This window comes from Podarcis filfolensis (assembly GCF_964270895.1).
Source record: "Podarcis filfolensis genome assembly, chromosome: 2".
Taxonomy (NCBI): Eukaryota; Metazoa; Chordata; class Lepidosauria; order Squamata; family Lacertidae; genus Podarcis; species Podarcis filfolensis.
Window position 1 is genome coordinate 119,084,043 of NC_139605.1, and position 20,803 is coordinate 119,104,845.

Below are 20,803 nucleotides of genomic sequence, written 5' to 3' on the forward strand. Positions count from 1 at the left end.
AGTGCTAGAACCTAAAACTAAGATCATGTCAAAAATGTATAACTTGCTGCTGAAATGGAATACACAGGATGAAACGGTTAAGTCAGCTATGATTAAATGGGCACAAGATGTTGGACATAACATTATGTTTGCTGACTGGGAACAGTTGTGGACCACAGGTATGAAATTTACGGCATGTAATGCCTTAAGAGAGAATATTATGAAAATGATATACAGGTGGTACATGACCCCAGTCAAGCTTGCAAAAATATATCATTTGCCCGATAATAAATGTTGGAAATGTAAGGAGGTTGAAGGTACATTCTTTCACCTTTGGTGGACGTGCCCAAAGATTAAGGCTTTCTGGGAAATGATTTATAATGAAATGAAAAAGGTATTTAAGTATACCTTCTTGAAGAAACCAGAGGCTTTTGTCTTGGGCATAGTCGGCCATTTGGTGCCAAAGAAGGACAGAACTTTCTTTATGTATGCTACAACGGCAGCAAGAATACTTATAGCAAAGCACTGGAAGACGCAAGATCTACCCACTCTGGAAGAATGGCAGATGAAGTTGATTGACTGTATGGGATTGGCAGAAATGACCGGCAGAATGACCAGGGAGAAGAGTCGGCAGAAGAGGATTGGAAGAAATTTAAGGACTATTTACAGAAATATTGCAAAATTAATGAACTTTGAAAGATGCTGGATTGAACTTATGTGGTCTCTAGCTGTTATGATAAAAAGAACTGGGATTAGTATTGTTTAAGTTATAAAATTTAAAAAGTTGATTGGAAAAAAAGGTGTTAGTTAAAAGGAATGTTAAGAGATTAGGATTTGCTGGATTAACAAGTTGAACTAGAAAACAAGAAGGGGAGGTATGAGGAAGTCAAAGAAACATGTTATTGAAAAATTGTTATCGAAATTGATTTGTTTTTAATATTTTTCTTTTTCTTTTTCTTTTTGTGTTTGTATAAAATTGGAAAATTGAATAAATATTTATATAAAAAAAAAAATTACCAAAGTCTTTAAAAACCTCAAAAAAGGCTACTATGTACACTACGTTCTATGAGTTGCTCCTCGAAGTCAAGTCGCAACTGTATTAACGGTGTTAAGAAAAAGGAAACAAACTTGCAAGACGTTTTCGTCTTGCGAAGCAAGCCCATAGGGAAATTCGTCTTGCGAAGCAGCTCATAAAACGGAAAACCCTTTCGTCTAGCGAGTTTTCCGTCTTGCGAGGCATTCGTCTTGCGGGGCGCCACTGTACCAAAACAAACTTAGTTGGTCTATAAGGTGCTACTGGACAATTTTTATTTTATTTTATTTTGGTTTTTTTTTATAATAAATTTTTATTGATTTTACAACACATATTAAAACACAATACAACTAACAATTGACGACACATAAACAATTGACGACACATAAACAGACAAACATGTAAACACGTATAATTTCTTAACCTCTCTTTCTTGAACCTTGTTTCCACGACTTCCCCAAACCTCCCTTTTCTGCATCCCTGTTTTAAACTTTTCCAGCAACCCCTAATTTCAGTACTTGTAATTCAGTTTCTAATCTTTTTCCTCTTACCCAATTATTTATCACTGCAATTCTGTTTTACATTACCCATGACATTTTAGCACTCATTAATTTTACAACAGTTCTTAAGATAAACTTTAAATTTCTTCCAATCTTCTTCCACCGTCTCTTTCCCTTGGTCACGGATTCTGCCAGTCATCTCAGCCAGTCCCATATAATCAATCACTTTCGTCTGCCACTCTTCCAGCGTGGGTAGTTCTTGTGTCTTCCAATACTTTGCTAGAAGAACTCTTGCTGCTGTTGTAGCATACATAAAAAACGTCCTGTCTTTCCTTGACACCAATTGGCCTACCATGCCCAGGAGAAAGGCCTCTGGTTTCTTATGAAAGGTACACTTAAGTACCTTCTTAATTTCATTATAGATCATTTCCCAGAAGGCCTTGATCCTTGGGCACGTCCACCAAAGGTGGTAGAAAGTACCTTCAATTTCCTTACATTTCCAGCATTTATTATTGGGCGTATGATAAATTTTTGCAAGCTTGACTGGGGTCATGTACCACCTATAAATCATTTTCATAATGTTCTCTCTTAAGGCATTACATGCCGTGAACTTTATACTGGTAGTCCATAACTGTTCCCAGTCAGCAAACATGATGTCATGACCAATGTCTTGTGCCCATTTAATCATAGCTGATTTAACCGTCTCATCCTGTGTATTCCATTTCAACAGCAAGTTATACATTCTTGTATTTTATTTTATTTTGAAAAGGGAAGAGACAGACCTGCGGCTGGTTAGAGGAAAGGCTCTCAGCTTCAGTTGTGCGGCAGGAAAAGCAGTGCTTCCTTCTCCGGTTTACAGTTGCTCCTTATCTGCCTGCTGCTGTTTTTCATACTTCACTGGCTGCAAAGGGAGTTCCTCCCTTCTGGCAAGGATTGGCGAAACTTAAATGCCTTCTTTAAACTAATTGTGAAATCTGTTGGTGAGGGAATGTATGGATAGAGCAGATAAATCATTTGTCTAGAGCAGGAAGAAAGCCTGGGGTTGAGAGTATCTTTCTTGCGGAAGCACATCCCTCCTGCTGATAGAAAGATGGGCAGAGTGCTTGCAAAATTACATTTCACCTAGAGTAGGAAGGGTGAAGCTGGACCCGGCCAGCTTGCTTTGGTGCTTGAATTCTAGTACATATATAGAGAAAGACTCCACAAATTACTTTTAAAGATTTATATATATATTTATACTCCACCCTCCCCGGCCAAGACCGGGCTCAAGGCGGCTAACATCAGGTATAAAAACAATTGATTAAAATACAACTTGAACAGGATTCAAGTACAACTTAAAATGCAGCCTCATTTCAGTGGAAGCCCAGATCAAAAACTGTTTAGGGGGAGAAAACATCAAATCTTCACCAAGGCCAACTATCCAGACTGGTCCTACATGGGCCAGAAAAAAGTCAGGGAAGTCCCCAAATAGGAGTTCCATCACAGAAGGAAAAGGAAGGAGGGGGAGGGGTGAGGCTGATTCCAAGCCAAAGGCCAGGCAGAACAACTCTGTCTTACAAGGCCCTGCAGAAAGAAATCAGATCCCGCAGGGCCCTGGTCTCATGAGACACAGCGTTCCACCAGGCCGCAGCCAGTGTTGAAAAGGCCCTGGCCCTGGTTGAGGCCAATCTGGCTTCCTTAGGGCCCAGGACCTCTAGAGTGTTGCTATTTATGGACCTTAAGGTCCTCCGCAGGGCATACCAGGAGAGGTGGTCCAGTAGGTTTCCTTTCTGCTGCTGGTGTGCAGAAAGAGCGGTTAGAATGATTTGCAACCTGCATATTAGAAATAAACTAATGAAATATTAGACCTGTAACAACACAGGAGGCAGATTTAATCTTCTGGGGAAAGATTGCCTTCTGGGCATCTCTTCCTATCAGTTGCAGAGCTTCATGCTCCAGCACCGGGGGGCAAAGAGTAGACGGGGTCCTGGGGGCGTGGTGGCCAGCTGGGGCAGGGGGGCAGCCGTGATGGCACCCCACCGGGATTGCGCTGCCAGCGGCGGCACACTCCCCCCGCACTCCTCTTCCTCTGCCAGTGCTCCCTATGATAGCTAAATCAAATGAGGAACATCTGGAACTATTTTGGATGCCAAAGAAAAGAACTTTCCACATGGCTAAATTTTTGTCAGTTTGCTTATTGTTTACATAGTGTGTGTGTCAATAACTTGGAGTGCTGAAACCATTCAGAACTGAAAGGAGTGATAAAGGGGAAAAGCTTGCCTGACATGGCATGATAGGTAGATAGATAGATAGATAGATAGATAGATAGATAGATAGATAGATGATAGATAGATAGATAGATAGATAGATGACATAGATGATAGATGATAGATGATAGATAGATAGATGATAGATAGATAGATGATAGATGATAGATGATAGATAGATAGATAGATAGATAGATAGATAGATAGATAGATAGAGATAGATAGATAGATAGATAGATAGATAGATAGATAGATAGATAGATATAGATAGATAGATAAATTTTTATTTGTGTCCCACCCTCCCTGGGCGGAGCTGGGCTGAGGGCAGCTAACATCATGAAACTAAGATGGTATACAAAGAACATAAGAACATAAAAACAGGCAATCAATTAGTTAAAATACATCTTAAAATTAGTTCAGAAGCAAATTAAAATCTGGACAGATAGCATCCACAGGTAAAATTGAGAGTGTCCATTTGGTCTGAAGTCCCACAGTTTAATGTATTTTTTTCCTAAGTAGATGAGTGGTAAAGCATTGCAGTTTCAGTTGCATCAGACAATAGTTCAGAATAATAATAATAAATCACTTCTCCTTAAGGTACTGATGACCAAATCTGCCTCTCATTAGGATCCTAAAATATGCAATTAGACTTGTTTTCCATCCACAGCTTGTTGGCTCATTTGGACAACTGTGTAATTTCCAATGGTTATGCCTCCCCAACAATCACCCAGCCCTGGTAATCCTGAGGCAGCAGTGAGTTCTTTGGATCTCAAACTTTTAGGCAGTAGAAGCAATCGAAAACCGGAATGATTTTCAAACATCTGGTGCGGCTTCCGATTGGCTTCAGGAGCTTCCTGCAGCCAATCAGAAGCCACGCTTTGTTTTCCGAACATTTTGGAAGTTGAACGGACTTCCAGAATGGAAGGCACAAACACCCCTGGGAGGACTTGGAGGAGGATATTTCTAATTCCTCCTAGAAGACTTTTTATGTTGCCACTGCTCTATTTAGCCTCCCACACAGTGTTATTGTGGGGAAAGAGAAATTTTGCATTATGCAATGAGCTGCTTGGAGCAGAGGCAAGCTAAAACAAGTATAAACAATAGCTCTAGCTAGCTGCTTATTAACTGAATAGCTTAATAAAGAGGAACAGTGTGATCCTATCTACATCTATAGACATAAGCAATACTGAGCTCAAATATTGTGCAAACTCAGCATTAGCGTCCAACAGCTTATACCTTATTTCACCATCACTGCACCACATATTGCACTTGCTCAAGGTCCGATCCCCAATCTGTCTGGACTGAAGCTTAAAAAGTCCAAACATTGGTTGTATAACACAAAGGACACAGAAGTTCAGGAACAACACCCCATCAACCGCCAGCAGTTGAAAGTTCTATAGAAGAAGTAAGAAACTCATAAACATAATTGTTCAGTCTTTGATTTTTCATTGCTATGTTTGATCTTAGTATTGCTGGAGATCCAAAATGACTCCAGAGGCTTCTCCTACACTGCAAATGCTGACTAATCGGTTTGACTAATCCTGCAACAGCTTGTCAGTTAAAATTAAAATCTTGCAGCATTGATTATGATATCTTGTATCTGTGCTTTTTGAATCAGGTTGATCAGTGGACATTATCAGACAGGAACATTTATCTTCATACAAAATGGAGTTTCACTGTGTGACTTCACAGAACAAGCTGCTGTCAAAGGCACAGAGCAATAATCTTTCAGGTTATTTGGCAAATCGTAGCAGCTCTTGTCAGAGGCTGAATTAAGGTGACCCCATGGAATTCCTTCCCCATTCATTGCCTTACTGATTTTAGCTGTTTCTAATACTTTTTAAAGTTGTTTTCTGAGGCCAAAGGAAAAGGACTGGACCCTGATAAAAATACCGTATTTTTCACTCCACAAGGCACATCTAGTTTTTAGAGGAGGAAAACACCCACAAAAACATTCTGAATCAAATGTTGTACTAAACTATTTAAAGCAGCAAAGCGGGCGGCTCCTGTCCGCTTTGCTGCTTTAAAGTGAGCCTCAGAGGAGGGTAGGCAGAGGAACCATGGCTTAACTAAGTCCAGTTAATAATGCTGAGCCTGACTTTATATGCATCTCAAAGCCCTTGACATATATACATTATAACGACAAGCTGAGAAAGGCCTCCTGCAGAGGAGGAGAGGAGGAGAAGGGAGCGAGCCATCAGAGCTCAATGGGGAAGATCCCAAGTTCAGTCCTTGAAAGCTTCTCCGGGTAGGGCTGAGGGTGTGTCTCCTGAAACCCTGGTGAGCCTCTGCCCATCAGTCAAGACAAAACTGAGCCCAATGGGCTCACGGGTCCTGACATGGTACAGGGAAGGTCCCTCTGTTCCTGTTTAACTTAGCCCTTTCTTCAGAACCATGAGGACTACAATCTTAGTTTGTTTCTAAAGGGAACAGCTGTAACCTCAGTGGCTTTGCATGCAGAACACCACAGATTCAATCCCCGGCTTCTCTAGGCCTGAAACTCTGGTAAACTGCTCCCAGTCAGTGTTGACATTACTAAGCTAGATGGAGTAGTGGGTCCAACTCCTTATAGGGCAGCTTCCTAGGTTCCCATTTATGCTTCAGATCTGAGCGTGAGGCTTGCTGTCACGTTTAGTGTCGAGAGGGTAGTTCTTTGCACATCTGGAAGATGACTGTTATGTACTGAAGTTCTCACCCTGGGCCAGCAGGGGGATACTGTAGATAGTTATGCAAATAAGGGATCGAAAGTGACGTTCAGTGATTGGATAGTTTTAGAAAATTGTTACAGTTACGTTTTACTGGAGCTCTATATAAGCAGGCTGACTGAACCCTTCAGTTCAGTTCTGTCCTGGCCTGTGAATAAACAAGAGCTGTTGAAGAATTGCTGTGTCGTCTGATATGTTCACCCATAACTTAACACTGGCGACGAAGGTGGGATCGATGGACATCAGAGCACAGCCAGATGCGGCCACCCTCTGAGCTGAGCTGAATCACTGAGCTGAATTACTGAGCGAAATCACTGAACAGAACCAATTCATGGCAGGCAGAAATCTTGGATGGCTTTGGTGCGTAGTGGTTGCGGAGCTTCTCTTGAATCGTGTCCCATGGTGTTGCCTGGACTGCTACAGATGCAACCAATGCTTGGGCTGTCTCAAACACCTCAGGCCCACAGAGGCTGAGGAATAGGCCCTGCATATGCTCCTGTGATACTTCCATCAGCTCGTTGGCTTGGAGGTAGCAGTCGAACCGAGCGAGGTAGGAGTCCCATGATTCAGAGGCTGGCGCAAACGGCGGTAGAGGCACAAGTGAAGCCATGATTCTGATGCCGGCGTATTGAAATATTGAAATGGAAAGTACTGAATTAAGGGAGGGAGGGATTCCCGTTGCAGCCAAAGGATTATCTGAGGCCACCACGAAAGAGCTGATCTTAAGCTTGAAACCAGGACTTGCTCTTTAACCATGCTAATCCTCCAGTTGCCAATGCCATCCATGTAACCTGTGTGAACATCAAGCGTGGGTTGTGTCCAGGAACCTGGGAGGATTTCTTTCACGTGTCTGCATGCTTTCGTCTTTAAATAAACACCCCATGCAAGTTTCCAGCTCTTATGGCCATCGAGATAAGCCTGGCCATCTCAGTGGAAATCTGGGGAGGCTGAGGTGGATTTTCCAGTGGTCAAAGTGTGGTTGTGTCTTCCTGCCCAGCATCTATTTCCTGCCCTCTTTCCCCCCTGCACCCCAGCACCCTGTTTCGAGCAAACCACAGAGGAGGGAAGGAAGCGGAGCCATGGATCCTCTGCTCGCAACTGCAGCGGATTCCCTCCGCTTTGAAGCAGCAAAGTGGGAGAGGAGCTGCTTACACGAGTGTAAGCTGTTCCCCTCCCACTTTGCTGCTTCAAAGAGAGCCTGGGAGGAGGGAATCCACGGCAGCCACGAGCAGCGGAGGATCCATGGTCCCCTTCCTTCCCTCCTCCGTGGTTGCTTTGAAGCAGGAAAGTGGGAGAGGAGCCGCTTACATGAGTGTAAGCGGCTCCCCTCCCACTTTGCTGCTTCAAAGCGAGCCACAGAGGAGGGAGGGAGGGACGGAATCCCCTTCCCTCTCTCCTCCCCGGCTCAGCTCAGCAGCAGCGGCTCTTGCTTACTTCGCTCTATAAGACATACAGACATTTCCCCTTTGGGGGGAGTGCGTCCTATGGAGTGAAAAATACGGTAAGACATGAAGCTTTGACTGGCAAGGCTCTCGGAGGAAGTATGTTAACCACACCCCCATCCAGGCCATTTTATTAACAAAAGAACCCTTCACACAGTGTTCGAAAGAACCAATCAGATTTCCTCTGAGCATTTCAACAAACCCCACGTGGGGACAAAGTTAAACTACAAACACTAATTAAGCATGCATACTTTTGGGGTAAATAAATTGAGAATAAATTGGTCCCCTGACTGTTAGGTCCAGTCGTGACCGACTCTGGGGTTGTGGCGCTCATCTTGCTTTATTGGCCGAGGGAGCCAGCGTACAGCTTCCAGGTCATGTGGCCAGCATGACTAAGCCGCTTCTGATGAACCAGAGCAGCGCACAGAAACGCCGTTTACCTTCCCGCCAGAGTGGTACCTATTTATTTACTTGCACTTTTTGGTGTACTTTTGAATTGCTAGGTTGGCAGGAGCTGGGACCGAGCAATGGGAGCTCACCCCATCGCGGGGATTCAAACCGCCGACCTTCTGATCAGCAAGTCCTAGGCTCTGTGGTTTAACCCACAGCGCCACCCACGTTTCCCCTATAGTTCCTTATAATTGTTACTCTCTAGTTTCCAAATAAGTTATTATTTAACTTCTTGTGTTGTGTTCTTCCTGCTAATGTAGTTAAATGTCTGCAAAGATTTTTTAAATAATCCATGTATTTCCCCCATTCTTTATTGACCTGATTTTTAAACACATATGACATATTTTGTCATATGATGAACTGGAGAATACAATGAGAAATACAAGATCAAGAGTTGTTTTTCCGATTTAAGCAAATCAATTGTGCACATCAGGAAATATAGCTCCACTTTTTGTTTTCTTTCTTGCGCTCTCTCTCTCCCTTTCTCCATTTATAAGAAGCCCATAAATGTGTCTTTTTATATTCAGAACATAAGAAAAATGTGTGTGTGTGTTTGTGTGTAGATGTGTGTACACACCACACACACACACACACACACAGAAGGGCAAACGTACTTGTATTTTTCCTCTTTTTTCTGAATTTAATGAACAAATATTCCATGCCCAGCCTAACTGGAAGCATCTGTTCCCTCCTAGTACCACCTAGAGGGCATCAGAGGCAGAAGCAGAGAAGAAATCTGAAATCTGAAACTGGTACATGCCCCCCAGCCAATGGGAAAAGGCCTTCAACAGTTCTGGACTGAAGGTTTAAAAGTCCAAGCATTAGTTGTGTAACACAAACGACACCAAGTTCAGGAACAACACTCCATCAACTGCCAGCAGTTGTAAGTTCTATAGAGGAGGTAAGAAACTCATAAAAATAATTGTTCAGTCTTTGATTTTTCATGGCTATGTTTAAAGGCATCTTCTGACATCTGTGCAAGGACCAAGTTTTGTGCAAGAACCAGCACACTCTTTCAGGGCAGCGATGATGAACCTATGGCTCAATGGCTGTGTTGCCTAATCTTGTACAGTCATACCTCGGGTGGAATGCGCTTCGTGTTGAGCACATTCGAGTTGCGCTCCGCGGCAACCCAGAAGTAACAGAGCTCATTACATCCGTGTTTTGCCGTTTGCGCATGCGCAGACGCTCAAAATGACGTCACGCGCATGCACAGAAGCGGGGAGAAGCGGCGCGTGCATGCGCAGATGTGCTATCACTAGTTACGTTTGCTTCTAGTTGCAAATGGAGCTCTGGAACGGATCCCGTTCGTATCCAGAGGTACCACTGTATTGGCTTAATTTAATGTGTGTGCGTGTGCAGACACAAGTGAATGCGCAAAGCCTGAGGGAGAGGAAAGCAGACAGGGGAAATCCGGGGGGGGGGGGAGCTGAAGTGAACAGAGAGTGAAGAGTGGAGAGAAAAGGGTGGCCAGCCCACAGCCAGAGGGTTATGCTTTCCCTGGCAGTAATCTGGGCCTACAAACCATGATCCAGGGAAGAACGAAGATGCTTCTTGAGAGCTCAGAGTGAAGAGGAGGTCCCATTGGCGTATGTGAGCTACCCAACATTAAAGAATGTGTGGATTAAGTATTCTGCTCCAGTGTTAACCTGCAGAGAAGGGAAGGTTCTTTTTGAATGAGTGAATTTCATAGCACTTTTATGAAACATTTATTTAAGTGACATTAAGCACTTTTCTACCATACTTGTGCATTTTTATTATGGATACTCCACAATAGAGACCTTGTTTGAAAGCAACTCAGGCCTGTGGATCCTGATGCTACTTCTAAATAAAAAAGATATTGGGAAATCTAATTGGGGATTCCTCACATATGTGTTCTTCACAATAACATTCTGCATGATTCATATTCTCCATGGAGATTTTAGCTGTCCTGCTGTTGATGCCCAGGACTGCCTTTGGCCCTTATACTCTGTCTGTTATCTTCCCTGCTGGTTTCAGCCATGTGGCTCTACCTGGCTGCCCTGCTGGGGCTTTACTTCCTTCGCCGATGGTACCAGGAGAGACAGATGGTGGAGAACCTGACGGAGAAATATGTCTTCATCACGGGGTGTGACTCTGGCTTTGGAAACCTACTTGCCAGGCAGCTGGATGCCCGGGGCCTGCGGGTGCTGGCAGCCTGTCTCACGCAGAAGGGGGCAGAGCAGCTGGACAAGGCCACCTCAGAGCGCTTGAAAACCACCGTTCTGGATGTCACCAGTAAGGAGAGTGTGGCGGCAGCGACAGAGTGGGTGAAAGAACAAGTGGGGAAGAAAGGTAGCTTTTTGTGATTTTGTTTCAATGCTCTGGATCAGGCCAGGCATTATCTGTATCATCATCTGCTTATCTTTATTCCACTTTCCCACAAAATGTGGCCAAAGTGACTCCCCATATATCAAATGAACAAGTACTATTCAAAAAACCTATTAGAAACAATTAATCCAGGCTTCTGGTTTCCAGCCGTGAGATATGGCTGCCTCCCAAGAGATCGAACCCTCAGTCTTGCCAGTAATTCAAGGTTAATATGAAGGTAATTAGCCCTGCTGACCCCCCTCCCCCGGGTAGGGGAGGCTGTGCCACCCTCAGATCGTCCATTATCTGCCCTCCGCAACAAGATGTGGGGCCACGGCAAAAACTGGGAACCTTCCAGAAACAGTCTCATGAGCTGGGGATCCCTGTGTTCACAAAATTATTAAAATTTGGACTAAGAAACAGGCATGTTCTGGAAAGGAGATAAAAAAGATCTGCTAAACGAACCAATATTTGGATGTCAAGGTTTTGAAAAGGACTCTATTGTTGTGTTTTCATTAATGTGAGGTGCGTGGTTCTTTTTCCTTCTATATATCTACATCTACTCTTCTATGCCAAACTTTCTTCTATGCCAAGAAAGAACAAACATTAAATGGAATACAGGCAGATTTCCAATTGTAATTAGTTATCTGGCTGTGCAGCCCTCGTTTGAAGTTCTAATTTGACTTAGCCAAAGGTAAAGGAGTTGAGAAAATGGCATCCATTAGCTGTGGTGCAGAAGGAAAAACCTCCTTCTGAGGGAGTGGGGGAAAAAATTTTGGACTACAATATGGGAAATATTTCATGAAAAGCAGTGCATTTGTTTGCACGGATTATTATTATAAAACAGACTCCATTCTCTGACAGCATGCAGGGAAATCAGGTGGCTACTGTGCAATTTGATGCCCAGGGCTCCATACTATCCTCCACTTTACTGCTGTGCTCATTTGACAGAGGGCAATGACTGAAGTTGCAAGAGTGTCTGTGCATGGATCCTAAGCACTAAGTGAGCAAAAGATGTGTGGGAGAGAAGTTAAGATGGGTGCCTTGACTTAACAGCGTCATCCTTGGCAGTGCATATAGTATTAATGGGAAATGTATCATTGTGTGTATCTGCGTGCAAACATACAGACAGAGAGAGAGCGCGTCATCCTTGGCATATAGTGCATAGCACACACACACACACAGCACTCACAAGAATGCAGATATACCCACATTTCCAAAGAATTGTGTATATCCAATTATTAGGGCAGGTGGGAACCTGGAACAATAAGAATAATTTTTTCTTCTCACACAGGGCTCTGGGGTTTGGTGAACAATGCAGGCACTGGTGCCCCATCAGCTCCCAGTGAGTGGCTGACCAAAGATGGCGTTGCAAAGATGATCGGCGTCAACTTTCTTGGGATGATTGACATGACGCTACACATGCTGCCCCTGGTGAGAAGAGCCAGAGGGAGGGTGGTCAACATGTCCAGTATGATGGGACGATTGGCATGCTTTGGAGTACCCTATGCCGCATCCAAGTACAGCGTGGAAGCCTTCTCTGACATCCTGAGGTAAACATGATAGTTCTGTATCTTCCTCTTTCTCCTTGCTTTAGTGGGATGTCTGCTTCTCCAGCTAAGTTTTAAGCAGAGGACAGCAATGACTAAAGAGCAGGTGCTGGGACATGTGGACTGCACCAGAGACTTACCAAGTAATCAGCAGGGGTTTGCACACCTAAGTCAGCTCTTTTTCTTGAGGAAACAATTTAATGTACCAGCAAGAGTTGTAAGCACCAACCTCCTGGGGGCTGCCTCTGAATATACCTGATGCCGGGTCATAGACAATGCCCTGGTGCCTCAAGACAGAAGAAGACAGGAAGCTGCATTTCACCACATCTCCCTCTCTCCCTTCTTCTTCTTCTTCTTCTTCTTCTTCTTCTTCTTCTTCTTCTTCTTCTTCTTCTTCCTCTGCTTGTTCTTCTTCTTCTTTAAGGAAAGATGTTCTATTCCATGGAAGCCAAATCATGATCTTCCTTATTATTCTGGTTCAGTAGGAAGACATGTTTCTTGATTTTTCCTCCTCAATTCAGGCGAGAGATTCATCCTTTTGGGGTCCGAGTCAGCATTATTGAACCTGGTTGTTTCAAAACACCCATACAGTCAAACATGATAGAGAGCTACAAGAATGCATGGAGCCAAGCCCCTTCTGACATCAAGGAAGCCTATGGGCAGCGCTACTTTGAGCGCAGTGAGTAGAAATGGGCGGGGGGAACAATTCAGTTTGGTTTGCAATGTGTGAAAGCGCACAACTATTATAACGGCAAAGCCTGCAATTAAAGCATGTGCTAATAAGTCACACTGTTGCAGTGGAACACACACACACAGAGAGAGAGAGAGAGAGAGAGAGAGAGAGAGAGAGAGAGACCCTGCGACCCACCAGGCTAAATTGCTGGTTTCCAAATCCATAGCTAAACACGCTATGGCTTAGGGTCCCACTCTCTTGGGGCCCCAAAAAAATTTTAAAGGAAAAAACCTAGATGGACATTTCCAAAATATAAGATAAAAAACAAATAAAATAAAATACTTCAATAAAATACTTATTTTGTTATGTGCAAATGGCTTTAGATACCTGTTAGCTCCATAAATTACCATATAGAATATATTCAACACAAAAAACAGTGACAATTTGTTGTTGACAAAGGACAACTGGACATATAAAGGGCCCCAATATCTTCAGTAGCCTAGGGCCTCATCAAGCCTAAATTCGGCCCTGCCCGAGACAGAGACAGAGCCTGGGTTGCCTGCCCCTGAACCCGGCGTATGGCAACCCTCACCTAGATACAACTCTCAAGCCCCACCTACAGCCTGAAACACAGATTGACCATGTCTAATCCTCTGTTGAAAAAGGTTCCATCTTAAAGCAACAGAAAATGCTCCTCCTTAGATTTAGACCTCCTAGGCAGAGAAATCCAGAAGCTAACCTATCCCTTCAGAACCCAAAATATTTAGGCTATCTCCTGTGGAGGTATAGGGCAGCATAGAAATCAAATCAATAAATGCAAAATAAATACATACATGTTTTTGCATCACTAAGTTTTCTTTTCTTTCCTATATCCCACACACAGGTCTCAAATTATTAAAATTCTGCCACTTCACCGGCAGCAGCAACTTTCAACCGGTCACGGACTCTATAGAACATGCCCTGACCTCCTGCTCCCCTCGCATCCGCTACTGTCCAGGATGGGATGCCAAACTCTTATACGTTCCTCTCTCTTACTTGCCAGCCTCCATTCTTGACTTCCTGTGGAGATGCATCTGGCCCAAACCAGCACAAGCCATGTAGAATATGCTGAAGAAACATGTCTGTTCTCCAAATGAACCAAGGAAGTCTTTGCACTATTAACGATGTTCCGTTGTTTCTCTTTTCTGAAGTTCTAAACCAGTGGTTCTGATACTTTTCTTCCCACAGACCACTTGAGAATTGCTGAAGGTCTTGCTGGACCATGGTAGGGTGCTCAGGGATTTTTTATTGTAGTTTATTTCTACTTTTATATCTTTATATGTACAATGTATTTTGTTGCATTACAATTGGAATTCTAGAGTAGAAGTCTATTAAAATATTTATCTGCTGCAATGTAATGTCCTACTCAGTAAGGATTTCTCTCACACCCACACAGATGCACCACTGAAAAACTGGTTTGATGTGGCATTTGGCCTATAGTTCCAGTAAAATTAATACCTTTGGTGGATCCCCAAAGTACACAGAGTTAAAGGCAGGATCATGATATTATCTCAGGGTTAACCTCAGTGTCCCAATGACTTTCTCATGAATGAGTTTGGCTGCAAGGCAGTGGAGGTTTAGAACCAGAGTTTTCCTTCTCCAGGACTGGCTACCTTCCCTTTTGGAAATGCGTGGGGCCCTGTCTCAGTTCTGGCAGCAACAACCAGGGTCGCCCAGAGTCCTCTGGGTTTGGGGGAAGAAAGTCACCGGGGAAATTATATGTCTTTGTTTAGCTCCATGAGTAAGGAAAAGGGGGTGGATTCTGAGCACCATGTGGGTGGGGTGGGCCCAGGGATTCTGATGGAAGTGCCCCCAGATTTAGCCTGGTGGCAAGATTTTGAGTTGGAATATGGGGCAGGAGATGTCCAGGGAAGAGATTCCCCATGTGCCAGAGAGGAAGCAGCTGAAGAAATTGTCTAGGGGTGTGAGACTGGAGGCCCTGACCCACAACCTAGAAGGAAGTGGAGCAGAATACTAGACCCAACATGGACTGAGAACTGTGTTCGATGTACTCAAGGATAAGAATTTTGGGAAAACCTAGGCAGGCTACCTCAAAGCAGGAGGAGAGAGGTGAAAGCTAAGAGAATACAGAAGGTGTGGGTTGGTTGGTTGGTTGGTTGGTTGGTTGGTTGGTTGGTTGGTTGGTCATTCATCATAACCTCCAATCCCCTACACTCATCCTTCTGAATTTTTGCAATTTACATTCCTATGAACACCTTTATGATGTATGAGCAGACCACAGTTAAGAAACTTGGGGTGCAGCAAGATTAGCATCTGTCGTCTTCACAGAAAAGATCTGGGGCATTCTAGGTACATGGCATGTGGTGGAGGCTGGTCCACTAGGTCTACTGGAAGCCTGACCTACCAAGTCTTTCCCCATCCACCATACAAATGATTGGACATCTTTGTTCTATCCCTACATATGTCAGAATAGAGGGAAAGGGTCGAACAAATTCAAGCCACTTTTCTTTGCAAGATCCTTGGTGCCCCTAAATGCATAAGTTATCTAACCTTAGGTGCCGAAACCGGTCAACATCTGATGGAAACCACCACATGGCTCATTATAACCAAGGCCTGGCTGAAAGTACATTACAGAACAACATCAAATTCCTTTTCAACCTCTATGCTTGAAGACCGTAATCCATCTAGTTGGTATAGAGCAGACATGGGCAAACATGGCCCTCCAGATGTTTTGGGACTACAACTCCCATCATCCCTAGCTAACAGGACCAGTGGTCAGGGATGATGGGAATTGTAGTCCCAAAGTTTGCCCATACCTGGTATAGAGCAATTCAGGACAAAATACGTACTTTGGGTATTTCTCTGGAGAGCCTCAAAGCATGTGATGAAAGCTACATACTCCAAACAATCAAGCAGTGGCTTTATGACCATGAAAACCAGCATTTGCCTCCTCACACTCTGAGACCCTGTTCCTCAGAGGCCTTAGATATAACTTCTTCTTATGGGTTTTGTGCCAATTACCTAAATGACCTACTACTTCCTTCCCAATGAAGAGCTTTTATCTTTATTTTTTAAATAATATTTATTTAAAAATTCCAATCAAAGCAAATTATATATTCCAAATTATACAAATTACCCAATAATCAAACAAATCTCAATGTTATGCCTAATTATAAATTATTATTATTTTTTAGCTGACTTCCCAAGCTTTGAGATCGGAGGGAATCCTAATTATCTCATAGTTCTACTGCATTTCAAAATATTACAATAATTCCCTTAAAACATTCTGCTGTTAATCCTTCATTATTTTCAACAGCCTCTGCATTCATTCTGCAAGTGAGTTTAAGTTCAAATAAAATGTTTCTGTGTGGATTTTATGTCTTTACACTTCTTCTTTATAGTCCAAATCTGTAGTCCAAGATTCCCCTCTGTAAATTCACATCCTCTCTTCGCAAACTGGTGCTTCTGCTGAATCAGTCCAGGAGCCTTCCACTGCAGGTAGATGCCATATCGACATACAGTCTAGATAAAATCAAATCATGGTGTCTGCCCAATGTTGTTCCTTAACCAGCTGCTTAAGAAATGGAGACTTATCGCTCCCGGAGACAGCTTTGGAGAGTGCCAGAATCGTGCAGGGTCTTTCCATCTAGCGTCCCCCAGCCCTTTATTCCCTCCAGATTTGGGGCCAGGTGCGAGCTTCTTAGACTGAATAAAGAAGAGGCATCCCCAAGTCTGCAAATGCCATGTAATCAATAACTTTTTTGGATCTGATGATTCCTTTACACTGACATGAATGTACATTATGTAAGCTAAGTAACTTGTACTAAACAGCAGACAGCGAGGCAGTTCATGTGTCTGGTGGAAACCAAACTGCAGTAGAATGGAAGCAGCTGTCTTCCTCCCACTTAAAGAAATAAAAGACAGAGAGAAACCAAAACTGACAGGTCTGTTCACTCCTAGCTTTTAGTGCGCCACTTTGTTTTCCTTCTGAAAAGCTTTTTGCCTTACTAACTGGATATTGGGTAGAAATTCAACAGGCACAACTCTGTCCCAGTCTGGAGGTGCATGGAGAAAAGGGCTGCCCCCAGTAATGTTCCGTCTGTTGCGTAAAAAACACATGGCTTCTCAAGCTGCAATTCATGGAAGAGGCGGTGTGGGAACCTCAGGTGTAACCCTCAACTTCTCGTTTGTTTGTTTGTTTGTTTGTTTTATTCTGTGGCAGCCAGTCCGGACCTCACTGTAGAGATTATGGTGAGGGGGGGGGTTGGAAGTTTCTGCTTCTTCCATTCATCCCATTCCTCACACATAAAATTTGATCTTAATCTAATTAGTTCTTTGTTTTTAAAAAGCTTTCAGAATTTTCTAACATACATTCAGGATATATTCATAATAGATCATATACTGTACTACATTTGCAAACAAATTCCTTTTCCAATAATTAATAAAAGCTCATTGCTGTACAGTGGTACCTCGGGTTAAGAACTTAACGTTCTTAACCTGAAACTGTCCTTAACCTGAAGCACCACTTTAGCTAATGGGGCCTCCTGCTGCCGCTGCACCGCCGCTACGTGATTTCTGTTCTCATCCTGAAGCAAAGTTCTTAACCTGAGGTACTATTTCTGGGTTAACAGAGTCTGTAACCTGAAGCGTATGTAACCTGAGGTACCACTGTATTGTTGCCTGACTCCTTTGGACCCTATGTCATGAGGTAGTTTGGCAAAAGAAAAGAAAAGAAAAGAAAAGAAAAGAAAAGAAAAGAAAAGAAAAGAAAAGAAAAGAAAAGAAAAGAAAAGAAAAGAAAAGAAAAGAAAAGAAGAATAGCATAGGCCATTTTATTTTCCTATTCTGTGATAGTAGTCACATTTTCTAATAAGGGACCACAATGGCCCTCTAGTCCAACCCCCTGCAAAATAAGTCATGTCAGAGCAATCTGATGTCTTTTTTGGATGGAATTACAAACTTGGTGGATCAGGGGAATTCTGTGGACATAGTGCACCTTGATTTCAGTAAGGCTTTTGACAAAGTCCCCCATGACAGTCTCATGAGGAAGCTGGTAAAATGTGGGTTAAATGAGGTAACTGTTAGGTGGATTGACTGACCGAACCCAAAGATACTCATTAATGCAGGCATAGGCAAACTTGGCTCTCCAGATGTTTTGGGACTACAACGCCCATCATCCCTAGCTAACAGGACAAGTGGTCAGGGGTGATGGGAGTTGTAGTCCCAAAACATCTGGAGGGCTGAGTTTGCCTATGCCTGCATTAATGGTTCCTCATCACCGTGGGAAAAAGTGACCAGTGGGGTGCCAGAGGGTTCTGTCCTGGGCCCGTTGTTGTTCAACGTCTTTATAAATGACTTGGATGAAGGAATTGAGGGGATGCTCATCACATTGGCAAAAGACACTGTAATGGCTTTAGGGGTTGCTTGTGCGTAAGTTGCCGCCGCTCTGGGCTAGGTTGGCTGGTTAAACCATTTCTCGCTGGACAGCCATCCACTCCGTGGCTGTTCAGTCGCTGGCAGAATCCGTCAGTGGGCATTTCTTAAACCTTTTCCAACATAAAAGTTGTTTGACGCCCAGTCTCCTCCTACTCTCCCTGCGCGGAAGTCTTCTGCGCAGGGAGGGCGTGGGTAGCGGAGGACCTGTGCTCTCCCCGCTGGTGTCCAGTGAAGAGTCCCGGAGCCTGCTCTCTGCTTCCCCCATTGGCCCCCCTCTATCCCTGGTGTTGCGCTGATTTTCTTCCCCAACCGGAGACCTGCCTCTCTCCCAGCTCGGCCCCTCTCCAGCATCGCTGTGGAGCCTCGCCTCCTCCGCTAGTTCCGATGGCAGTTCCCTGACATCCATCTCCCCCCCAGAACCCCCTCCACCCCCGGCCCGACCTTTGGATCCAACTTCGTCCCTGTCCTCGGCCGACGATGCGGGGAATCCCCGGAAGGAGCTGTCGCCATCCTCAGAGGATTCAAAACCCGCTTCCCACCCGCTCTGATCTCTCCTCGCGGGGTGGGCCTCCCAGTCTGAATCCTCCCTCTCCGACGCTTCTCCTCCCTCCTCTTCGGAGTCAGGAAAACCCTCAAACTCCTCCTCGTCGTCGGTGGTGCCAAATTGCTCCTCCCAGAATCTCGCTGGTGGTTTTGGTTTGCGTGGGAACCGACTGTGGAACTCTTCCACTAGATACCCGTCATTGATTGCCTCCGCGGGAACCCACGTGTCTTCGGACCTGGGTTCTCCCTTCCAAGCGACCAAGTACTCTACCTTGCGCCCCCGCCACCTGGAATCGAGTATTTCCGTGGCTTGGCTGTGGTGTTCCCTCTCCTCTACTTGCGGGTGTGTGATGACTTCTCCCTCCCGTCCTGGGAATTCCCACCCCTCCCTGTACAGAGAGAGTAGGGACCTATGGAACACCGGGTGTAACTTCATGCTGTCAGGCAGCTTGAGCCTAAATGCCACGGGGTTCACCTGCTGTGTTACCTCAAAAGGTCCCAGCCGCCTCAGCTGCAACTTCTTGCACCCTCCCTTAAAGGGTAACCCTCGGGTTGACAACCACACCCGGTCCCCCACCTGTATGGTCTCCCCTTCCCGACAGTGCTTGTCTGCCTGCCTCTTGTAAATTTCTTTGGCCCTCTCCAAATTCATCTGGAGTTGCTGGTGCAAGGCCTCCATTTCTTCCACAAACTGCTCTGCTGCAGGTACGCTCCACCCTTCCTCCCCCCCTCCCCGGGAAGGCCCTGGGGTGACACCCATAATTGGCCATGAACGGGCTCATTCCCGTGGACACGTGTTCAGCGTTATTGTATGCAAATTCAGCCAGCGCTAGTTTCTCTACCCAATCGTTCTGTCTCTCGCTGACGTAGCAGCGTAGGTATTGCTGGAGTATACTGTTCGCTCGTGTCAGGCTTCCGGCGGTCCCTCTCCTTCCATGTACTCCGGCTTCCGGGAGAGAGCATCGGCTCTAACATTCTCCTCTCCCGGCACATACCGGATCTCGAAGGAAAACTTGGAGAACTCTTGTGCCCATCGAATCTGTCTCTGGTTGAGTACTCGCGCAGTCCTCCAGTACTCCAAGTTCTTGTGATCCGTGCAAACCTGGATCTTGTGCCGCGCCCCTATTAACAGATGTTTCCATCGGCGAAACGCTGCATAGATAGCTAGCAGTTCGCGGTCATACACCGTGTAGTTCTGCTCCGACTTGTTTAGCTGCCTCGAGAAAAAGGCGCACGGCCTCCAGTCTTGCTGGGTTCCTGGCTGCAAAAGTACGGCTCCTATGGCCCGGTCTGACGCGTCGGTCTCTAGCCTCATGGGCTTCTACAGATCCACGTGCAGGAGCTGCTCTTCCGACGCGAACGCTTTCTTCAGGCTTTCAAAGGATTGCTGGGCCCCTTCCGTCCAGACGAACTTCTTTTTGCTACTGAGACAGTCTGTGATGGGTGCTGTTAAATGGGCGAAGTTCTTGATGAACTTCCTGTAGAAGTTGCTGAACCCTAGGAACCTCTGCACGTCCTTCCGGGTCTTGGGGGCCTTCCATTCCAGTACCGCCTGCACCTTGCTGGGCTCCATAGCTAGGCCCTTGTCTGACAACTTGTACCCCTGAAACTCGACCTCCCTTGTGTGAAATTGGCATTTTTCCAGCTTGACCCACAACTGGTGCTTCTGCAGTCTCTTTAGCACTTCCCTGACGTCTTTGACATGTTGCTTCTCATTGTCCGAATAGATTAAGACGTCATCCAAGAAGGCTACGCAGTTCTTGTACAGCAGGGAACCCAACACGTGGTGCATGAAAGCTTGAAAGCAGGCGGAACCCGACTGTAATCCGAAGGGCATAACTAAGCACTCGAAGGCTCCTAGGGGGGTGAACATGGTGGTTTTCCATTCGTCCCCCTCCCTCATCCTGATCAAATTGTA

At 44.9% G+C, this 20,803-nt stretch overlaps 3 protein-coding genes across 3 annotated transcripts in view; 1 reads left to right on the forward strand and 2 right to left on the reverse strand.

Moving 5' to 3' along the window:
• LOC310755930 (retinol dehydrogenase 7-like) overlaps nt 1-2,729 on the reverse strand; it is a 54,021-nt gene extending 51,292 nt beyond the window's left edge. The window contains exon 1 of the mRNA XM_083599458.1: nt 2,295-2,729. The gene's annotated coding sequence lies outside the window, so the exon portion shown is untranslated. The remainder of the gene's footprint in view (nt 1-2,294) is intronic.
• Nucleotides 1-3,303, reverse strand: part of LOC310758145 (uncharacterized protein) — a 42,545-nt gene extending 39,242 nt beyond the window's left edge. The window contains exon 1 of the mRNA XM_083604075.1: nt 3,253-3,303. The gene's annotated coding sequence lies outside the window, so the exon portion shown is untranslated. The remainder of the gene's footprint in view (nt 1-3,252) is intronic.
• A 7,037-nt stretch (nt 3,304-10,340) lies between these two features.
• On the forward strand, nt 10,341-14,303 carry LOC310755928 (17-beta-hydroxysteroid dehydrogenase type 6-like). The gene is made up of 4 exons (XM_083599456.1): nt 10,341-10,668; nt 11,978-12,236; nt 12,755-12,912; nt 13,790-14,303. Exons 1-4 carry the CDS (start codon nt 10,356-10,358, stop codon nt 14,005-14,007), a joined length of 948 nt encoding a protein of 315 aa, XP_083455582.1. The 5' UTR covers nt 10,341-10,355; the 3' UTR covers nt 14,008-14,303.
• The last annotated feature ends 6,500 nt before the right edge of the window (nt 14,304-20,803 follow it).